We start from the raw sequence: 24542 nt of genomic DNA, 5'->3' as shown, positions 1-24542 counted from the left end.
ACACTACTTCACAATATTTTCCTGCCACAGCAAGCAACCAATTCAAATATTTTGAGATAGCATTTTCTTTTACACAACTGCAATATATAATTGTATAAATACAAGCAAAAAGCAAACAGATAAATTCACTCCAACCTTATTAAAAACCTGTGCACTATAAAAAGGTTAATTTTACAAATATTCAAACAAAAGAGAATATTTAAAACAAATAGGGACAATTTTGCTACAGATACTATCACATGCTTGCTGATAATAAAATAAACTGAGAACAGATATAAGAACATTTCTTTGAACAAAACTAAGAAGCTATTTTTTTCATACCAAAATACTACCATTTTGCACGCTTGGTATGTGTAGTTGTGTATACATAATAAATTGCACTTCCAATTGTTCGCAAAGCACATTCAAACAATACTAAGTCAAGCTGACACAATAAAATCATGTTATAGAACAGCCATAGCAAATTTACCACTTTCAAAATGGTCCAGTTTAGGGTATCATTTTCGTTAATTAATATCCTGATTTTGTACACATATGTTCCAAAAACGGTAAGATGAATAGCAATCCATCATGGTCACTGTATATGGGAAACATTCTTCCTCCCACTTCATTTGGTAGATGTTGTACACAATTTTCTCTGACAATGGATTCCTTAGGCCTCAGAAGCAGGAAATTAGATTCAGGTCTCACCATATAAAGAGAGGTAACACTCTTTTGCCATAGGTGATGGGTCCAAATCTAATGGGCTTAATTGACAAGAGATTTTGTTTGTATATTGAGACAAATTTCTTGTTGATTCAAGAGAAGAATCAATTACAGATCATTGGAGATCTTCCAGCAGAGATTAGTCGTTCACCAGTTAGGGCTGATGGAAAATTGAATTTCCTGTTTCAAATAGGAAGTTGGACCAGATAACCTGTAAGGCCTCTTCCAACTTTATGATTCCATCCATGACACTGATCACTTCATATACTGAAGTAATATAAGACATCTGTTAAACTGTCATGAATTCAATAATATGTCTGCATTTCAGATATCAAATACAAAGAAAGTGGTAATCTCAGCTGTAAATTAAGTGTAGACGTATCAGTTTTGAAAAGTCTTCTACATAGAACCTTAAAATATCATGAAAAAGATTCTAATTCAGCTCATAATCCATGCTGTGTTAATTTTTCTTTTTGTTGGAAACTTAAAATTGCTTTGATTTTAACATACAGGGAAACATCTAAAGCATAGTGCATATTGAGTTGGAAACATGATATTAAATAGGAATTATTCCCCAGTCAGTGTCTGTCTTCATATTCTGCTTGCTTCTTCATGTCCTGCACAATTTTGAAATGTGTATCTTCCTGATGTTACCTGTGTCTAACTTGCTGCCTAGGAAGCCTTCAGTTTTAATTGACTGTGGAAGTAGTGTTTTTCTTCTTCTTTTGTCCTAAAACATGCCAATCAGGCATGAGTTCAGGGTGGTCAGGACTGCCCATATTCTTCTCAATGTGTAAATCAACTAAAGAAGAACATTTTCTCTGCCTGGGCATGAGACATAGTCCTACATGATCATTTCGCCTTTAGTAACAGGAGTGATGGACATCTAGCTTCTGCAGCTCATTTCTTATGGGAGCGGGTTGACATCATGCTGGAGAGAATCCATGTCCTGATCTACATTCAGAAGAACAACTGATGGTCAATTTTCCAACTGATTGGTAATGCTCGGTAGGAAGAGAAAGTAAGATAAGAAATTCACTAATCACTCTGACAATAGTCTGTGTAGGTTCTTCCAGAGCAAGAACACTTTACAGTTGAGGAATTCTAAAGTTGGGCTGGAGGAAATAACACACTTGATGTTGACATATTTTCTTTACTTCCATTCAAGAAGTTGAGGAAAGAATGTTACAGTGGCATTTAATTTTACTGACTGACCCAGAATTGTAACAATGTGAAAAGGAGAAAAAATCTTTCATCTACAGCCATATTTTCCACATCAGTTCTATTTAGTTCTCTAAATTGGAACAAAATGAGAAGTAGGGTTTATGCAACTTGCAACAAGATAAGAACTGTTGTGATGTAGATGCTACATTATTATTTGTTAATGTTGAAGGTCTTATGGATTTGGCCTGGATTGGAATTTCTTTCCTGAAATTGCTGTCTTTCATAGAGAGACGGTTCCAGTTTTGCCAATGTGATTTGTATGCTTCAGCCTCAACTGGCAGTTGTGTGGCAAATAGCTATACCACACTGTTTTTCTTCAATTGCAGATAATTACATGTACCTATGGGACATGTGAGAGAATGATGTGGCTTAAGAGCCTAAAACAGGGCCATTCAAGCAAGTCACTCCCATATTTACACACTGCTTGTCTTAATGTGCAGTATTGCAGCAATGTACTTAATCACTGAGCTATAATCACAAAAATATTACATCTAAAGTAATATTTCTCTCTCTAGAAAATATGGATAGGAACTGAATATTAAGGATACATGCATACATATCTGCAGTTTACCTCTAAGTTTCCATAAAACAAGCATTAATAATATACAGTAAGGTAGCTTCAATAAGTATGAGCATGTTGACCTTTACCATTTTGAATATTTTTAGATTAATAGGCAGGGTGACTCAGAAGTGGATCACTCTACGACAGCCTTGTCTAACCCAGCACTCTCCCAGCTAAAAATTCTGGGAATTGATTTCTCAATACATCCGGAGGACATCAGGTTGGAGAAGGTGTTCTGAGATCAAATACCACAAAAAACAGAATGGAGTAAGTCAGGCAGCTTCTTCCAATTTCACATAACCTGAAATGAGAAATTGAAGGATGAGTCACTTTAGATGGCAACCATGCAATTAATCCAGATCAAAGTCATCTTTTGATATTAGCTTTCACAATCTTGAAACAATTCTATTCACTGGATGCTATAGCTTGCAAGTGGCTAATCTATTACTAGGCAGACATTTCTTTAAACAAAAAACCTGTCAGGAAAATTAAGGTAAAAGTCCCTTCTATCTATCCAAACATAGGTAAAATCCCCCAAAGTTGTAGTAATTAAGACAAATCTATCTGACATTCTCAGACAGATTTTCCTTGCAAAAAAAAATGTTGTTCATTTGCCTTATTCACAGTGACCTTGATAATTTCTTTGGAACTGAGATGCTGTTTAGAAGTATCTTGGTAAAAAGTGTTCTGTTGGTGATGTTTTTTGTTGCATCTCTTGTTTCATATCTAATCGTATTTCTAGATCCTACACTTTCCAACCTGAGAAAGCCCAATGAGGGGGAAATCCTTTGTCATGTTTTTCCTTAGGCTTTAAAGTGACCTGTGAGAAACTAGACAGCTTCCTTGACCCTGGAGAAAAGATTCTGCATTGAGAACTCAACCCCTTTGCCATCTCTGGTGCAACACTACATTTCACTTTGGATAATTTCACCCAAATATATCTTCACTTTTATGAAATTAGGATTGGGAGCAAAAATGCAAATGAATAGTTTTGTGTGGGAGTAGTATAGACATCTTTTCACAACTTGATATACCAAACAGTGAAGGACATACACTTTATAAGATTATTTATGTCCAAAGTTGTCCAGCCATGCCAGTGATTTTTTGTATGGATATTGATTAAGATGGCACTAATTCAAGCTTTTATTCTGGTTCTTACCTCAGAGGTCACACAGTTCTCATCAAAGGATACTTTTGTGGATGACAAGTAAGCCTCTGTAACCGTGATGTCCTCTAGTTCAGTGTTGAAATGTTCAGTTTCTTTAATGATGCTGTAGTTGAGAGCTACGCTGTAGTTGGTAGGTTTCTCCAGCTGTTTCTGTTGGCACTTACAGAGTTTTTTGAAGGCTGCTCGGAATTTTTGGGACATGAGGTTATAAATAACAGGGTTGATGGCACTATTAAGGTAAATGCATATCCTACAGAACAGCAGGAACCAATGTTCTTGGAAAGGTTGAGACAGGAAGGAGTTAATGACCACCAAGGTCCTGTAGGGCATCCACAAGAAGGCAAATAGGATTACAACCACGGCCAGCATCTTTGTAACCTGTGGGAAGTAAATGGACATATCTGATGAGAAAAAATAGAATGACATGAACCTTTTCAATGATCTAATGCAGAAACAGAGATCTTTTACTATAGTTTACTGTACACAACTCCATGAATATGACCATCATTACACAAGGGGAACAGATGGGAGTAAAGTCCTTAAAAAGAACAGAATAACAGTTAGAAGGGATCCTGGGGATCTTCTAGTCCAACCCCCTGCTCAAGCAGGAGACACTATACCATTTGAGACAAATGGTTTTCCAATCTCTTCTTAAAAATCTCTAGTAATGGAGCACCCACAACTACTGAAGACAAGTCAATCCACTGATTAATTGTTCTAACATTTCTCCTTAATTCTAGGTTGATTCTCTCTTTGATTACTTTCCATCCATTTCTTCTTGTTCTTCCTTCAGGTGCTTTGAAGAATAGACTGATCACCTATTGTCTGTGACAGTCCTTAAATATTGGGACATTGCTATCATGTTGTTTAGGCACCCAGGAACCCATACAGATCTTTCAGTGTAGGTGTCAGGTGATCTCTATTCTTTTCACATCTTAAGAGCCATGATGGCATATTTTATTTAAGGGCTATTTCTGGATGCTTTTTAAGAAAGTGTCATCTAAATTTGTTAAAATAATCACCTGCTCAGGAAAAAATTGGTGCAATACCAATGGATGTTCAAATGAGATCTTTACCACAGCTACCATCAGCAAATCCAATGATGCCTAGTGATTCTAAACTGTAATATAGGGGTTTTGAGGGGAATGCAGGCCCATCTAGAGCCTAATCACCTCAGTTCCTGAGTTTACTTGCTCCTTAGCAACAACTCACTCTTATCTGGTTTTAATTTCAGTGTTTTATCTCTCATCCAGTCCATAATAGAGAATTATTTTCAGAGCCACTGAGTGCATACTGATGTCTTCCCATGCCAAAGTAATAAATGAATACCAGCAGTGGGATTTTGCTTTTGTTGGTGTTTAACAGAATATGGGACAAGATAGAACCTTGTGGCAAATCATGGGTCAACAGGAGCTGAGGTGGACTTGAGAGATTCTTTAAGTTTTTATCTTTTCACAATGAAGTCAAGGAACTTGAGATAAGCGTTAAACAATTCTCCCCTTTTCAAGAATGTAGTCCTCCAACCCATTTTGAAATGTGGATTTTTAATGATTTTAATGAATATTAATATTTCATCAGGTAAACAATAGTATTGTCTCCATTGTTATTACCATTCTAGAACAAGTAATGCAAACCTTTTTCCAAAAGCACAGAGTCTTCCTGATTTTGATTCACAGGGGTGTTTTATTAACCCAGCCCTGGTCATCTCTGATGACTCAGACTTTTTTTTTAAAAGCCAATAGCTATAATTGCACATGAAATCTCAGGTTTCACCAGTCAGGGGGCACCAACCAATTTTAAGCAATTTAACCATCTTGGTGTTGACAGTAAATCCTCTGCTGAAGGATTGAGAGAATAAGTGAAAATTGTTTAATTTGATAGAGAACTCAGAGATCCTTGATCCTTTTGCATTTAATTAAGAGTGCTCCATTTCATTAGGAAATAAGGATTAACCATTAATGTAAGAGTAATGTGAGGTTCTGTTAGTGCTATTACTATGAAATAATGACAGAGAAGATAAAAAACGGGTTGAAGGAATCTATCTTGGGCAGAGAATTGCTCTCTGGTCTATAAAAATAAATGCCCCAAGTACTTAACATAAATGAAGGGTACACAATTTGGGGGTGTGTGTGCAGGGGACACTCAAGATGAAGGCAAATTGAAGACTGAAACAAAATTGATTTATATAATTCCAATTTCAAATAATGCAATATCATTAATATGATGACTTATAGAGTAATTTTATCTTTCTGTTGCTGTAAGGAGATGGTAGGGGACGACATGCATGCTGATGAGGCTGGCTGGAGTAGAGAGGAAGTGAGGACTAGTTTAAATCCAGATGGACTTGCCTTCATTGTTTGATATGAATTAGTAAACCAGCTGGATGAAGAGAAAGCTGGGCCAATTCCAAAAGTGAGAGATATAAAAGAGTCACTTCCATAGTGAGATTGGCAGCATATAAGTTTAATAAATAAATAAAGATACATGCTTGGCATTACAAGACAGGATAGGAAGTCCCGCACAAGTATTAGAGAACAAACTAAAGTGTACAATATCATCAAAAAAGTAGAAGAACTGAAATGGAAATGGGCTGATCACATAGCAAGAAGAACTGATGGCAGATGGGCCAAGGCAGTCATAGAATGGATCCCATTTGATAAAAAGCATCCACGAAAGAGACCTAAAACAAGACGGATTGACAACATCGGCAAATATTGTTGGCCCAGTTGGCAAAAGAAAGCTCAGGACTGTATTGGTTGGAAACATGAGGAACAGGCCTTCATCCCGCAATGGATAGACAATGACTAAAATGAAATAATAGGATAAAAGGCTGGTGAGAAAACGGGACTAGGAGAAAATTTGGGATTGCTGTGCAGCTTGTAGCTGAAGGACATCTGGCGGGAAGAATCTGTTCTTTCTTCCAGTTTGAGAAGTAAACCAGCCTACCATGAGGAAGAAAATGGAATGGCGGAAGCATCATATGACAGCCTTGCAAGTGAAATGGGGGAAAGGGTATAGCTCAGTGGTTAAAGACACACTGAGCTTGTCAACTGCCAACCCAGGTTTGTGCTGCACAACACGAGGTGAACTCTCATTCCTAGCCCTAGCTCCTGCCCACCTAGCAGTTCAAAAGCATGCAAATGTGAGTAGATAAATAAGCATCATTTCAATGAGAAGGTAAGAGCATTCCATGTGCCTCAGCATATAGTCATGCTGGCCACACGACCATGGAAATGTCTTCAGACAATACTGGCTCCCTCGGCTAAGAAACAGAGATGAGCATGGCCCCTAGAGTCTGGGGCAGGGGAACTCTTTACTTTTATCTTTGGTCAAATAGAAAAGAGATTAGAAAGGAGTTGGGCTATAAAGGGATAGAGATAGACAACGGTTACTGTAATCCCACCAATTTATTATTTGAACATCCTGGGGTTACATAAATGCAAAGCTATTCAAAGAGGCAAAGCCAGTAGTCATGTTCCATGAATAAATGTGGACATCCCTCCCTGTAAAACAGGACCAACATCTCTTAAGCATATGTTCTTTGAATAGCTAGTTGTTCTCCTTATAATTTAAGCCAGATAAAAGCATTTTCACAGTTCCTCTGCTCTTTGAGGAAGCTGGCAAAATCAAAACCATATTCAAAATTACAATTAGGAAGCACTTTAGGAATGGAATGCCAAAAGGCAGCAGAAAGTCACAGGTTGACAATCTCTGACTTGATGTACAGGAAGCCAAGGCACCAGCAAAGCTTAGAGAGCAGTTTGCATCCCTATTAATTCCTAAAGGAAATAATTTGGGTTTAGAATCTTGGGGCTCAAGGCAAGAGTGCAACATAATACATATCATTCTGCTTCTAACTGTATCCATTTAGTTGCTAGTCCATGGCAATATGATCTGGATTGGGACAACCATGGAGAGAGAGAGAGAGAGAGAGAGAGAGAGAATGAGAATGCTTGCCAACCAACTCAAACAACAGTCTTTGTTTCATTTAAAAAGTTGAATATTCTCCAATATTCACATATGCCTGAGCAACATGCAAGGGAGAGAAAGGAAAGGAAAGAAGAAAGAAAAAAAATCCCTAAGAATGGGCTCCAGCATGAGTCCAAAAGCTTAGAAGAATAGACCTCCGGTCTGGTCCTGGTGACCAACTCAGATTGGATCCTGCAACATTATCCTGGAACATGTATATTTGTCTTTGTGCGCTAATATTCTTTGTTTTAGGCCTTTCCATTAGGGAACACCATTATTCTCATTGGTTTTAATACGTTTTAATATGTCTCATTTCTTCCTTCTCTTCCTTTCCATGGCAGAGTACAAATTACTCTTAATTAGTGCAGGTTCGCATCCCACCAGGCTCAAGGTTGACTCAGCCTTCCATCCTTCCGAGGTAGGTAAAATGAGGACCCAGATTGTTGGGGGCAATAAGCTGACTTTGTAATAATGCCACTTGGGGGGGGGCGAAACCCTAATAAGCAGGCATATACATAGAATGAAGGCTATTGCTAAGCATATTTGATTTGTGCTTAGATTGTAAGCCGCCCTGAGTCTTCGGAGAAGGGCGGGATATAAATGGGATTAAAATAATAAAAAAATAAAAAATAAAAAAATAAATCCTTTTTAAAGTGTGATACTTAAAATATACTACATTAAGTACTTCCAACTGAGTGACTGCCTTACAATCTTGAAGTTTCACTTCTCCAGTGTTTAAACAGTACATGAATAAAGATTGGAAATAATCGTCTTTTTCTTTACCATGAAACCTCTTTTCCTGGTTTTCTACCCTGTATAGCTTAGATCAAGAAACTGAAGTAGCAGCCCTGGCACCATTTTTTTCTATTGTCTACCCTGTTTCTCAAGCAGCCACCAGCTGTTAATAATTCAATGTCTACTTGTTCTGTTCTCTCATTAAATTCATGACTTTTCATTTGCATAGTTTATATGGCTATGGAAAATTACTTAGGCTAAGTGACTGAAATATTATCCACGATTAACTCCTTTTGATGTTTTGGTTCCCCCCAAAAAAACATCCCAGCAGCTCCCCAAAATCCCATTTTTTTTCAGTACTTATATCGCTCTAATTAAAAATCAAAAGAATAGTTTCCTGTCCTGTTTGAAATCATAATTTTAAAAAAATTGTAATGGAAACCTGAGTCTTCGGAGAAGGGCGGGATATAAATGGGATTCAAATAAAAATAATAAAGGAAATTGAAAACAAAATGAAGAGTTTTGAACTCATCTGTTTTAACCGCCATTCTAAATAATGATACCATCTATACAGGTTTGCAGCTTCATTAAAACCTCTCTGATATTCAATTATCAAGAGAGCTTTTTGACAAGAAAACATTTTGTTAGGGTCCTTGTTAAGAAAGCTCTTAATTGTTTAATTTAGGTCTGATACTTGAAAAGAGGGCTCTTTTTATAATTATATTTTTGTATTGTTAAGGGACCATCTTTATATTATAGCCATCTTTAATCTTTAAAAATATTCCAATGAGCATAATATTTCTAATTAGCTAAGTGCTACAATTGCTACTCTGAATTATGATTTCTAAGAAAAAAGGCTTAATCCTCTTTACTAATGAAACAAGTCAGCAGAAGACAAAAGGCTCTGCTGATTGAACAATATTCTTGTTTGGATTGGCCACTTCTAAGGACTTTACATTATAAACTATGCACAGTTGGGATTTAAAAGAATTCTGGGTAAGTATCTCAATTCATCAGGAAGATACTTGATTTTTTTTTATTTTTAACTTTTGCTGAAAGAATTTAGACCAATGGTGCTACTGGTAGGCAGCTTTTGGTCTGATGGTTCCCATATTCAGCTAGGATAAAGGAATGCCCATCCCAACCAGATGCTTTACTGCTGGAAAAGGCACAACTTTCTCCAGTGTTGTCTGCAGAATGTAGATAAAACAGTCAAGACTGCATCTATAATAGTGTGATGATAGATTCATAGGGTTGGAAAGCACCTCAGAGGTCTTCTAGTTAAACCCCTGCTCAAGATAGGAGCCTTATACCATCCCAGTCAAATGGTTGTCCAGACTATTCTTGAAAATCTCCAGTAATGGTATACCCACAACCCTAGGAGGCAAGGTATTCCATTGATTAATTGCTCTCACTGTCAGAAAATTTCTCCTTACTTCTAGGTTGGCTCTCTCTTTGGCAAGCTTTTACCCATTCTTCTTGTCCTTCCCTTTCATGCCCTAGAGCAGGGGTTTTCAACCTTTTCACCAATTGTACCACTTTTAGGATATGGCAGTATTCGAGTATACCACCTAGCAAGGTGTCAAAAACTTGATGACAAAAAAAAACCCTGTTCAAAGTTGCAATTGCACTGAAATGACTTATGATGATTTTTCACACTTAATGACCATTGCAGCATGCCCAGGGTCATGTGATTTATATTTGGATGCTTGGCAACTGATTCATATTTATGATGGTCACAGTGTCCCAGGGTCATGTGATCCCCTTTTGTAACCTTTTGACAAGGAAAGTCAATGGCAGGGCTGCTGGTGGCCAAGTGGTAAGGTGGGACTTGCTTCCCTCCCTCCCTCCTTCTTTGCCTCCCTCTTTCTCATTCCCATCTCCCTCTGAAGAAAAATTTGAAATAGCCCCCCCCCCCAGTTTCCCTCTTCCATATATTCATCAAACAAGGAAAAGCCTCCAGAGACAGAAAAGACAAGCCGCTGAGGGAACTACCTTAAAAAGGCACATTACCCTTTAAGAATTAGCTACTGGCTAGAAAGGAAAGTTAAGGAGCTGGCAGATGGCACTTAAGGAAGAAAAAAAAATGTAGTAAGTACTGGCTGCCGGCTAAGGCAGCCTCCCCAAATGGCTCCATTCATAAGTAAAGGAATGCTACAGGGAAAATCCATTCAGGAGAAAAATACTTCAAAATCCCTTGCATCAAAACTTACAGCTAACAATAGCGGAGCAATAGAAGCTAACACCAGACATCAGACATCAGCCAAATAGAAATCATCAAAAACTCCTTAAGAACACAAAGCCCACATTGCACAAATCCCAGAACCTGAAAGTCACAAAAGCGCATAAGAATCCTTCCACTCTCCATCTCCCTCCCTCTCTCCATGCCTCACCTCCAGCTGATGCTGCCTTTCTTCATTGCTGCCTTTCTTCATTCCTCGTGGAGGGCAATCCCTCCCCCATTGCATTTTTTCCTGTTTGTTGCTCCCAGCATGGATGGCCGCCACAGAAGTTGTAGATCGGCTTATGTCTGGCCGGCTTGCTTGATCTCCTCTCCTTTCCCCCCCACTCTCCTCCTCCTTTCCCTTTGGTGCAGCTAGAGGTGACTCTACCTCTTTTTTTCTCTCTCCTTCTCCCGCCCAAACTGCCTCCTTTTATAGCCTCTCCTGTCTCTGCTCCCCTCCTCCTCCAGTGAGCTGGAAGTGAGCCTGGGCCCTTTGCCTCTCCCCAGCCACTCTGCAGCTCTGGAGGACTCTCTCACAGTAAATCCTACACTGTGCTGGTTCGTTGCCTCCCCCACTACACTTGGCTGGGCAGGGCCACATACCAGCTGCCACATGCTAATGTACCACAGGTGGTACATGTACCACTGGTTGAAAAGCCCTGCCCTAGAGAATAAGTCAGTCTCCTTTCTGTTGTGATAGCCTCTCAAGTACTGGAAGTAACCTATCATGTGCTACCTATTCTATACCTATGCATTTAGTGTTTCCTGCCTAAGTGCAGGACCTTACTTTTCTCATGACTGAACTGCATCTTGTTGGATAGGGCCCAGTACTCAAGTCTGTCAAGATCTTTCTGGAGCAGAGTTTATCTTCTAAAATATTGGCTATTCTTGCCAGCTTTGGATTGTCTACAAATATTTCACTCCTAAATGTGTGTACTTCAGCTCTTAGAATGCTTAGCCAGGAATGGGCTGTAATGAAGTTTACTGGGACTTGAAGCCCACATAACAGAAGAGTACCTTGCTTGAAGAATTCTGACTTTCAGCAATATAAGGCATCTTTTTGATAACAAACTCAGCTACTCCTCTGTTGAACAAAGAGGGCCCAGCAGCAGGAGAGATCCAAAAACAGAAATGCAAAATGTTTTTACAGATAAATATTTTTTTTAATGGGGGCAACCGTGCCAGAAATGATCCTCTTTCTATTTGCATTCTGTATCTACTCTTTTTTCACAGAATAGACGTGGAATGAAATGAATCTAGAAGAAGGGAAGACTGAGTGAGGCAAAGAACTGGAACAGGGAATCACAAAAGAGAACAGGACTGCCTTACTGAAGATTTGAACGGGATTATTCCATGCTGTGACAAGTTATTCCTTGATTATTAAGAATCACTTTTCAGGACAGCAACATAAAGCATGATATTTTATTGGCCTGCAGTCTGCTAAAGGAGTTCTCTCATATTATTATTATTATTATTATTATTATTATTATTATTATTATTATTATTATTATTATTATTATTATTATTATTATTATTATTATTATTATTATTTCTGAAAAGAGGGCTTGAAGGTTTTACAGGAAATTGATTGCGGCCACTTCAGGTGAACATAAGGCTTCTTGTGTTCTCTCTACACCTGACATGCAGCACAACACACGTACCCAGGATATGTGATATGCAATTACATGGATCCTGATACTGGGGGGAAAAACCCAGGCATTTCAGGTGCTTCTGGGGGACTTAAATGCCCTTTTGTTTTAATAACACTTTTCCAATTCCAAACCAATTGTTTGTTATACCCAAGTCAAGAGGATGTATTTTGTCCACATTTCAAACTAGTGTAAAGCCATTAGATCTCCACCTTATTTTTCTTCCTTTCCCTCTCTGCCTTTTGAATTCTGGAGTAGCAAATCCACACTGTGTATCTCATGAGAACTGCTGATTATCCATTAGTCCATTAGACTTGGAGATACTACCATTTTTGTTGGCCTACTTTGTATCTTATCATTTTGCTTCCCCAGCTGCTGAAAGAGTGAATTAACAAAGATTTTGAGACACCAAGACAATAGCAGATACTTTGGTCCCCTGATAAAGATATTATGCGTATATGTCTGTATGCATGTATTTATTTAATTTGTGTCCCACTGGCATCAAATGACTCTTGGCATATACCGTATTAGGTTGCAGGACTTCTTTACAGAAGACTTTCTTCTCTCTTGGATCCAGGTACTTGGCAACCAACATGTGTTTACAATGTGCTTGCAACATCCTGAGATCATGTGATCATCATTTGCAACCTTCCCAGCCAACTTCCAACAAGCAAAATCAACGAAGGAAGCTGGATTCACAACAATTGCATGATCATGGCAAAAAAGAGGATAAAATTGGGCACAGTCACACGATCTTTCAATTAATGACCACATCCCAATTGCGACTGTAAGTCGAGGCCTACTTGTGTTGCAATGACACTACATCTATGATGGACAGTTCTATGGTCCATCCAATTTCGGTCTATTTTAAAACCTTTTAATTTGAACCTGGCATAATTAAAACTTTAAAAACAAACCCTCAGGTAAAGCAACCAGATATCTGAGCCTTTCTACTTCACTTTAAAAGGTGCAGAGTTGAGACCATGCATGATTTACAAAGCAGGAAAAAAATCCATAATTTAGTAGGCCCTACCACTGAAAGAGTTCTCTTTTATATAAGATAAATTCTGAGCGTCAGGGATATGATTTACAACAGTTTGTTTAGTTACCATTCAAAAGTACAATAGCACTGAAAAAAAGTGACTTATGACTGTTTTTCACACTTATGACCATTGCAGCATCCCCTTGGTCATGTGATCAAAATTTGGATGCTTGGAAACTGGCTCATATATTTGACCTTTGCAGTGTCCTGGGGTCACGTGATCACCTTGTATGACCTACCGACAAGCAAAGCCAATGGGGAAGCCAGCTTCACTTAACCATGTTACAAACTTAACAGCTGCAGTGATTCACTTAACAACCATGGCAAGAAAGATCGTAAAGCGGGGCAAAGCTCACTTAACAACTGTCTCAATTAGCGACAGAAATTTTGGACTCAATTGTGGCCGTAGGTTGAGGACTACCTGTACAATTCTAAAAATCAGCTGATTCAAACAGCCAAATCTATTAACTTAGATGTATTAAAAATCTTGTTTCAAGGTGAGGTAACTAAGCTTCTCTTTCTTCCTTGGATACTCTCCCCAATCAATATTTTTAAAAAGCATAACTAGATTATCAAACATTTCAAATTCAGAAGAAGAAGAGAATGAAAGAAAGCTTGAACGTCACATCCATAATGTGTTCTAGTCAGAAGTGATATGTAGTAGTGAGATAATAGACAGTTTTAGGAGGTTTTTTGTTGTTTTGTTTTGGTTTTGTGAAAAACCTGGAGCAGAATTTTGGGAAATTAAATATAAACATTATTAATGTTTATAGCAGAACCTACTGGCAGTATCAATTGGAACAGATTGGACACATTTGGCTCTCTGGAGTTATGCCGAAGGACCCAAGACTAATGTAATCTTAATTATATGATGCAAGGAGTTTGGCACAGACTTCCAGAAACACAGGACAATACATCTGGGGGTGGGTGGAAACCTAAGGGGAAAAAGGAATAGTTTTATAGGAATGCCATTATGAGATTTCAGTTAAGACTCCTTTCACTCAACACAAAACTATATATTTTGAAAAGGATATAATTGATTTCAAAAGCTGTAATGAGATTACGTTCTCTGCTAAGAGCTTTCTTTTCTGGCAGGGGAGATGCTTGAACTCATCTAGGTTCAAGTTGGGTAATGAAGAGAGACACCTGAAAGGAATAGCTCTTAGTTCTATCTGAGAGGAATGAAGTAGTGAATCGCCAAACAACAGCAAACACAGCTTGTGTCATGGATCTGCTCCCAGACCTCTCTCCGGATGTGAGTTCAGAGGAGGAAGGTGAGTTTGAGTTGGCAGAGGAAAGTGTGGAGCTGAATGTTGGTCAGGATTGGGGTTTGGAGAGTGTTAGTCTACCGGAGCAGCCTTAGCTGGGTCATTGGATGAGTGACAGGCTGAGCAAGGTGAGCCACAGCTGCAGTAAGTTGGCCAGGAAGCTCCAGGTGAGGACCAGGAGCAGCTGCCACCTGTTAGTAATGAGGAGAAGGTGGAATCCACACCTCAACCTGATCCAAGGACACGTAGAGCAGAGAGGAGACAGGCACAACACTGGTCAGCTAGATTACTCACAAGGAGGCAACCTCTGCCTCTCATGAAGGGTTGCACTGTCATCGCCTACTTAATGAGAATTTTAGTGATGCTGGAGCAATGTGCCCAGTTCTGTGCCTTGTGCCTTGTATCCTGACCCTTTCAACTCATGGATTGCTTTCCTGGACTGTGTGTGTGTGTGTGCCCATTGGATTTGGTTACCCAGTGACTCGTGCTGTGCTGATCTTGGAATCAGGACCCAAGCAACGGGAGTGCTTTCTGAGGACCTGTTTGGGGGGATTTGAATGAACACCTGTAGAACACTTGCCATATGTGTGTGTGTGTATCTGTGTGTCTGTGTGTCTGTCTATGTGTGTAGGGGGTGGAGCAGGGCAGTACAGTTTGGACTGAGACCAAACATCCCTAACCTGGTGCTCTCCAAATATTGGCAACTAGAACTTCTGGGAGTAGTCGTAGAGCTAGCAGTACAGCTAGCAGTAAACTTACCATGTCTTTCATCTGAGAAACATATGTGGGGTTATCTCAGTTATCTAAACAATAACTCTGTAAGATTAAATTATGCGATTTGCATAAATTGGTGAAGGAGGGGCTACTCATGCCTTATCAACTAGATGTAGTCCTATTTTAGAACCATTGGAGTCCTCCCCTATTTTACAATTAACATTCGGTGGCTTCCTGTCAGGTTTAAGGAGGAATCAGAATAAGATGCCACTGCAATGTTTCATAAAGTTGAACATCCTTACTTACCAATGTTGTGGAAAAGGATCACCTTGACTTTCCATAACACAACTCCATCTTCTTGTACTATCTATCCATGGCCACTCCCTCACCTAATCCATTACAACCCTCAGCACCAAACAGAAAGAACTGCAGCCTCCAGCCTGTTGCAAATTGCCTACTAACGGCATATATATCATATTAAAATCACAGGGTTGAAAGATACAGGTGGTCCTCGGCTTATTTTTATTTTATTTATTTTATTTTAATCCCATTTATATCCCGCCCTTCTCCGAAGACTCAGGGCGGCTTACAATTTAAGCACAAACCGATGTGCTTAGCAATAGCCTTCATTCTATGTATATGCCTGCTTATTAGGGCTTTCACACACACCCCAAGCGGCATTATTACAAAGTCAGTTTATTGCCCCCAACAATCTGGGTCCTCATTTTCCCTACCTCTGAAGGATGGAAGGCTGAGTCAACCTTGAGCCTGGTGGGACTCGAACCTGCACTAATTGCAGGCAGCTGGTGTTACTTAAGGAGGCATTAGCCCACTGCGCCACCAAGGCGCAGTGACCACAACTGAGCCCAAAATTCCTGTTGCTAAGCAGGACAGTTGTTAAGTGAGTTTTGCCCCACTTTATGACTTTTCTTGCCACTATTGTTAACTGAATCATTGCAAGTAGTAACATGGTTGTTAAGTGAATCTGGATTTCCCATTGACTTTGCTTGTCAGAAGTTTGCAAAACATGATCACATGACCCGGGACACTGCAACTGTCATAAATATGAGTCAGTTATCAAACATCTGAATTTTGATCACGTGACCAGGGGATGCTGCAACGGTCATAAGTGTGAAAAACAGTTGTAAGTCTTTTTTCAGTGGTGGGATTCAGCCAGTTCGCAGTAGTTTGGCAGAACCAGTAGCTAAGGGTTTTTTGCCCAGGCCCAGAATGGACTTCCAGAAGTAGCATCGACACAGAGAACCAGTTTTTCACATATTTGAATCCCACCACTCCTTCAAACAATCATTAAATGAATCATTGTAAGTTGTGGACTACTGTACTTGTACCGAGGAGAACCAGAAAGAACAACCAAACTCTCATATTAGTAGAATTTTGAAGCAAGACTGGGTTCTTTGAGTGTCACTCCTCGGCAGTTAACAATCAATTGTAGAGTGCCACAAGGCATGAAGGTTCCATGTAGACATCGTCGAAAGAATTGTATTCCAATTCCTAAGTTTGTGAATTCCATAAATTAATCATGCATCCACTTAACAAATATCTTCTGTAGTGGTTCAAAAACACACAGCCTGGCAGGGAGGATGCATCAAGCACAGAGCTAGCCCAGAGACACTGCACCACACAGAAGAGTTAGGAAACCCCCCCGCACACACACACACACATGTTTTTTTGAGATTTATTTAATTTTTCCCAGGAATAGGCTGCCTGGCTATATTATAGGCAGTGTATAATAAATTAGTTTATAAAGTGAACTCTGGATGTGTGTGTCTAGTTGTTTGCAGCTAACAGTTACCTAAATATGATGCTAATCAATCCCATTTGGTCTGAGCAATGTTTTTTGGAAAAAAAAGAGGAAAAACATGCCTGGATAAGTACAATAAGCTGTATTAATAATAAGCTGCATATACAACAAGCGGTATACCTTGTTTTGTCATTTTGGTTTCTCTGATGCCTGTGTGTCTATATAGATTTATCCAGGATTTATTGGTATAAAGATACATTGGGAAAATAATAATCCATGTTTATTGGGCATGCATTTTTCTTTAATAAAAACTTTGTAGCATATTTCTTTTGCCATTGGGATTCCATGAAACCTACCTATTTCGAAATGGAACCAGCCTTTGACAGAAGCTCAGTTCTGCCAGTTTTTTCTCTATCTGAATGTAGATGTGGAAGGCGGACATTCCAAAGGCTAAGACAAAACCCTTCAGTGTTATCCCAAGTCTAGATGTCATTTGACACAACAAAGCGTGAGGCACCAAGTACGCCAAAGAAGGTCAGAAGTAACAGCACCCAAACACTCAGAATGAACCACACATTCAACTCTGCAAACACAGAAATAATTGACCATGAAAGGGCAGAAGAGCCAAAGAATTCCTGTAAACTTGCTACTCAAATAAAAATACATCAATCGATCGATAGAAATAGATATGATCCACCGCTTAGTCAAAATGCCTGATTCAAACCATACGCAGCAGACTGACAAGACAAAATATCTACTTTGGTTTTGATCTCCTTATGTTAAAAGTTGATTTAATTTTAATGAATTTAATTTTATCTCAGGGAGTTAAAAATGAAAGTATGTACATTGTGTCCAGTTTTTATTTATTTATTTATCTTTAAATTCCATTTATATCCCGCCCTTCTCCGAAGACTCAGGGCGGCTTACAAGCTTAGCAGTAGCCTTCATTCTATGTATATGCCTGCTTATTAGGGCTCTCACACACACCCCAAGCGGCATTATTACAAAGTCAGCTTAATTGCCCCCAACAATCTGGGTCCTCATTTTACCTACCTCGGAAGGATGGAAGGCTGAGTCAACCTTGAGCCTGGTGGGACGCGAACCTGCACTAATTGCAGGCAGCTGGTGTTACTTAAGGAGGCATTAGCCCACTGCTCCACCAAGGCTCTGTTGAATGTAATGGTATAAGGTCTTCTGCTTGAGCAAGGGTTAGACTAGAAGACCTCTGAGGTCCCTTCCAGCTCTGATATTCTGTTAATTCTGCACTGAATGTAAAACAGGGTTTTTTATTGCACATCATCTCTAGCTGACAAAGAACATATACAATATTTCTCCATGTATTTTTGTTAACACTCAGTTTTTAGCAGAACTATTTCTTTTCTCTTCCAGTTTTTTCCTTTATCCAAGAATTATATAAAACTATAATGATATTGACAAAGATACATTGAATTTATGATTTGTGCTGGATCCCTATACCACTCTTAAATTACCATCATGAAGCTTAGATAAGCCCATTCTAAAGTTGTAACAGATCTAAAATTCTCAGACATTATAAACTGAAATTCTAAATACCTCACTCAACCTTCCTTCTTTCCAAACTCTCCAGCACCCAAAACTAAATCTTTCCCTTTCTTTCCCCTCCCCTCCCCCAGCACCACACACTCTTCAGAGGGACCAGACATAAGCACTGGAATCCCCCCACTCTAGCCCCCCCGGTCTAATTATCATATCATGCAATTATCATGATCCATGCAATACCATAGGTCTGAAGGCTAGCAGCTTCAGTCCCATGTCATCCTAGACTGGCAAGCAAATCCACCAAAATGGCTGTTTTACCATACGGCCACTTGAACGGCAGTTTACAAGACACAAGGCAGCTCCCCGTGGATTCACTGCCTTCCTCCTGTTCCCATTGCCACAAATTGGCTGACCACCTGGTCCCTCAGCTATACTGGGAAGTCCAAGGAATCACCTTGTAGGGGAGAGGGGCGGCAGAGAAATTTAAATAACAACAACAGTAATAATAATAATAATAATAATAATAATAATAATAATAATAATAATAATAATAATAATAATAACAACAACAACAACAACAACAACAACAACAACAACGTCAGGATCCAACAGCCATTGCCATTTCCTCATCCTCTACCAGCAATGTGTCATTCTCTATGCTAGCAATCCTATGAAGGGTGAGGGGCCAAGTCCTCCAGAGTCCATTCCACATTACTTGTCAGTTGAAGCAAGGACAACAGATCCGTAGCTTCTGAGCCTCTCAAACCACAGTCCACTCAACACAGATCTGCAATTACAAGATCATTTACCCAATGCAATTTCACTCAGGAAAGCATTCATGCCTGCCTCCAGTTTTTGATCCACTACCACCATGCCAGTTGTTTTCACCTCTGTTGCTGTTGCTGCTACCACTGCTCATTCCATTCCTCCTGCTAGCTTAGGCAACTGGCATCAACACCACTGGCATCAACATCAAACCAACAAGGACGACCAAATACCTCCACACATCATCCACAGCATCCTCGAATGTCTGACCAAAACAAGCCTATCAAGCAGACATCTACCTTGGTGCTCTGGTGGAGAAAAAAATAGTAGGCTTCCTGCACTATTTTCTCAATCTACCCAGACAACTTCAGTATTAAGAATTTAAGGAGAGCCCTGCTGGATCAGGTTAAAAGCATCCTCTCACATAGCATTCTCACAGAGCGACCAACGGGCTGCATTTAGAACCGTGCAACATATCATTTCCACTGTTATTCCCTAATAGCTGGTCTTGAAGTCCTATTGCCTTAAATTCCATCATCCAATTTTACAGACATTGATTACATTGTCTTCCATGAATTTGTCAAGACCCTCTTTCCAATTTTCTACACTGGGGATCAACACCATCATTATAGCTGGCAGGGACTTATCCATAGTTTACTTTTGTATTGTGTCAAACAAGTCCCTCCCTTTATCATCTCTAGAACTTCCCTGAATTTAATGACAGTGGAAGTCTTCTCCTTTTCTAAAATTGTGAGAGAGGGAGAAAGACATCTCTTTATCTGCATTTCCCATATTTTAATGTTTTATTTTTTAAAATTTATTTAAAATGTGTATTATATACTTGCTGTCCAGAGTTCTTTTGGTGGGTTATAAGCCATACAGTAAGTATGGCTTAAATTAAAAAAATAAAAGCAAGTCAAGCAGATATGTTAGAACTTAGAATAATAATTATAATAGCATTGATATTGTCTTGATTATGAATATTAAATCTGTGATGCCAGAGTGAAAAATCTGTGACTTTTCACGTGGTATTAAGAGCCTATATCCTATTCAGTCTGTTCTTCACTTCCAAATTCTATCCAGAGTCTGAAGGAGGGGTGTACACCAAGTACCAATTGGAAGGCTTTCTTCACCACTTGAATGTACAGATGGTACCTCCATACAGTCATTAAAGATGACTATGTATTCATAGTGGAGAAGGACAATGATCTACAGTTGATGCTAAACAAATTCCCATATGCTTCTCTTCAGTCTGACTATCAGCCTGAACAAGACTGAAGTGCTTTACCAGTCCATGCAAAACATCAAGCCCACATGAATAAATGCTGCTGACAAATGAAAATAGCTTCAAATATTTGGGAAACATCATTATCTCAAGAGATGAGACTTTGGCAAAGAAATCAGCGAGGCCAGCCAGGTACTGAGGCAGTTGCATACTAGAGTGCTCAATCAACCTGACGTCTGCATGTCCACAAAGCTGATAGTCTACAGAACTGTGGCTGTCCCTTACCTCCTCTAAAGATCTGAGTCCTGGACTCTGTACCAAAGGGATATCCAACAATTGGAGAAATGTCACATGTGCAGTCTCTGCTCCATCCTCGGCATTGGTTGACGAAACTGTATCTCCAACCTGGAAGTCTTGCATCAGTTCATCAGCACTGAATCCCAGATGAAGAGCCCAGATGAAATGGGTTGGACTTGTCATCAGAATGGATGACTACTGTAAGCCTCACCAGCTGCTCTATAGTGTAAGGGAATCTGAGAACAGACCTTGAAGTTGACCACACAACTGTGAAAGATGCTGTGAAGGAAACCTATGCCACTGTGACATCCAGTCAAGGGAACTAGATGCTGCAGCTGCTGACACAACCTGTTGGCAAGCCCTGTGCTATGAAGCCTCCACTGGCTTTGAAGATAGAAACTGCCAAAAATGATAGACAACCATGAATGTAATCACAGAATAATACCTATAGTTGCTACAATAATGGACGTTCAGTGCCCCATTCAGTCCCCACTTCCAGTTTGGGATTGCAGAGCCACCTCTGTCCCCATAGATGAACTGCACAATGACATGTCTTCTTCAAACTCAAAAGATTACCAAATGTACCGAATTGGGCTCAAGCCCTAAGACTGCACCCATAAAGGTTTACTGTATTTTTGCTTGTCATAGAGATATTTGACGTTGTAGCAATTCTTTTTTACCTTCTTAGAGAGCTAAAAAGCTCTAGGCATTGCAATGCCTCAATCCCACAGGGCAGCTCTCGTCATTTTTTCATTTAACAGCTATTTAAATAATTATGATATGATAATCTTACTAGTTATAACTTAAAGGTGCTGCATGCTGAGATATCACTAAGCTTATTACTGAATACAGTTGCAGACCCAAAGGACTCAAAGGGAATGCATGTTACATTTGGAACTCATTAGAAAAAGAACATCACCATTCTTCAAACATACTAACAGGGCTGAAATTACTCCAGAAATCTTTTTTTAAAAAAACATAAACTGCATAAATTCTGCAATTCCCCCTCACTCCATCGTTCATCCTCAACTTCTGTCACTCAAATAAAATGGCCTGGTTCACACATTGCATAAAACAACTGATATTTTTTTAATGTAGTTTATAAAATAAACAATGATTGTCTGGGTTCACACAACATACAAAACCAGAAACCCATAGTTACAGATGGTATTTCATGCTATATTGTAAGTTAAAAACCATGAATCACATCAAAATGGCGGTAAATGCATTGGTAATTATTTCAATGGACTCTGTAGAGGACTATTTTGGGATATAGTCCAGATATTTCACTTCCTGCAAATATTCAACAGCCAGGTTAATTTATGGAAAGTGTCAAAGGGACTTTATTACACTTATGCAAGTAGCATTATGTCAGCTGCCCATTTGTTCCCAGACAAAATGCAAAAGTCTTAAAGCCTTAAATATCTTGGGTGTAGATTACTGAAGAAAAATTCTTCCCTCTTAACTGAAATCATTCAGGGAAAGTCAACTGCAAATGCTTCAGGCTCTGAATTGGGATCAACCACTGTTAGCAGCTTCTGATCTCTAGAATGTATTCCCAGTTGAAATTATGGTGCTGATATTAACTTTTAACAAACCTTTAGTCACCATACTTTGGGCAGTCTTAATGTGTTAATAGTTTTTTTTTCTAATATCAAATCTGGCTTTATATTTTTAGAACATAAATGTTTTGATTGTTAGTGACATATTTAAAAAGGTAAAGGTAAAGGTTCCCCTGCACATGCATGCTAGTCATTTCCGATTCTAGGGGCCAGTGCTCATCTCCGTTTCAAAGCCGAAGAGCCAGCGCTTGTCCAAGGATGTCTCCGTGGTCATGTGGCCGACATGACTAGATGCCAAAGGCGCACAGAATGCTGTTACCTTCCCACCGTAGTGGTCCCTATTTTTCTACCTGCATTTTTACGTGCTTTCAAACTGCTAGGTTGGGCAGAAGCTGGGACGAGTAACAGGCACTCACTCTGTTACACGGCACTCGGGATTCGACCCGCCAAACTGCTGACCTTCTGATCGACATATTTATTGTTCTATAAATAACCAAATAAATTAAGGAAGCTTTGTATGATGTACGAATGCAGATATAGCATTGTTGAACATGGAGGCCTCATTTTGTCTGAACTTTCCATCCGGAAGACTCTTGCTACAGATGGAACGTATAATTCTCCCAAACCATTTGGAGGGCAGTTTTCTTACCTGTCTTCTTGAAGCCACAGCACTGTTGATGCTCTTGTTGATTGCTTTGGTTTTGCTTGAGGGAGCCAAATCATTTTTCCATGCTGCTGAGCTTTCCTTAGAGTCAGATGAAATGGGATTCAGAAACAAAATCCTAGCAATCAACCCATAGAGGACAGTTGCTAAGACCATGGGCATGACATAGAATATCCCAAAGTCCATCATATAGATTGGAGAGTAGTAACTCCGAGACACTTTATACCCACAAGACACTACTGTAGCTTCTTTGTAGACTTCCCTGTTTAGATCCAGTAAGAAAAACCAGAGCATGCAATAGATAGAGGTGAACACCCAGACAAAAATAATGATTTTTTTGGCTCTGGAGAAAGTGCATAGAAACTGAGCTTTGATGGGATGGCAAATGGCAATGTACCTCTCAATAGTGAAGGCAGTAATTGAGCAGGAAGAAGCATTAATACCAAGATATTGGAGGTAAGTAATGCAGAGACATCCAATGTAGCCATAAACCCAGAAGCCATAAATGCTGTCAGTAATGTTGGGTAGTCCAGCAGCCACAAGGACCATGAGATCTGCTACTGCAAGGCTGACCAGATAACAATTAGTTGGGGTCCTCATGTGCTTTGTCCTAAGTACCACCAGTACCACCATGATGTTGCCCACAATGCCTAGCCCACAAATAAGGAGAACCAAAAAGATAGTGACCACTTGGTATTCAGTAGTGATCACTTCTAGATTTGGCAGAAGTTCTGTCTCATTCTGTCCATTGCCTGTATTGTTCTCCATTGTCGCCTGGCTGCTTCTGTCCGTACTGGTCAGCACATTTTCTCATTGCCTCCCTAGGGGGAAAAAATAATCACAAGGAGTCTAATGTGAGGTGAAATTCCTGTCTGGAGACTTTACATTCCACATATATTAAACCCTTAGCTTCCAACAGTGCATTGACCAATTTCTGAAAACATATGCACAGATCTGACTACCTTACAGGAAGGTCCCTCTCTCCATCTCATTAATCAGCTAGATTTGGGGGTTCTTTTTGGTAAACAATGATGTTAGAATGCAACTCAAATGATGGTGTTTTTTTCCCCTCCTCTGCCAAGTGGGTTGTGAAAGAGAGGAAAGCTATCAGAATTTGTTCTTCTCACCATTCACAAACATTCCCAGGCAGAGATGAATGACAAAAGGTCTGGAGGCAGGTCATCCACACTCATGCCCCACTGCCAGTCTTGAAAGGAGGAGAACAGATTTCGAAATTGTGTCTGGGGAAAATTCCCCACTTCAATGGGGAAAGCAGAAATGCATGCCTTACCATTTTCAGTTTTATTTATGGCTGAACACAAGGTTTTAACAACCTAGTTTAAGAACCCTTTGGCATAGCTTTGGGGACCAACAAGTTGATGAAAAGGAGATTTACATCAAGACAATTAGAGTTGCATGCCTTGATTATCCCAGCTTAGTTGTTGCATTGATCAGTTCTGGCTGATAGGCAGAGGAGATTATTCCCTTA

The 24542-nt window shown here is 39.4% G+C and overlaps 1 protein-coding gene across 1 annotated transcript; it reads right to left on the bottom strand.

The window, feature by feature from the left end:
• Positions 1-2783: 2783 nt before the first annotated feature.
• Positions 2784-23821, bottom strand: TRHR (thyrotropin releasing hormone receptor; the record flags this gene model as incomplete). Its single annotated transcript, XM_081325621.1, has 3 exons — positions 2784-2792; positions 3651-4037; positions 23039-23821. 3 exons carry the CDS (start codon positions 23819-23821, stop codon positions 2784-2786), a joined length of 1179 nt encoding a protein of 392 aa, XP_081181747.1.
• Positions 23822-24542: the final 721 nt, after the last annotated feature.

This window comes from Vipera berus, assembly GCF_964194415.1.
Source record: "Vipera berus genome assembly, chromosome: 3".
Classification (NCBI taxonomy): domain Eukaryota; kingdom Metazoa; phylum Chordata; class Lepidosauria; order Squamata; family Viperidae; genus Vipera; species Vipera berus.
Note: the sequence above shows the minus strand (reverse complement) of the source record. Positions and strands in the feature narration are given on the sequence as shown.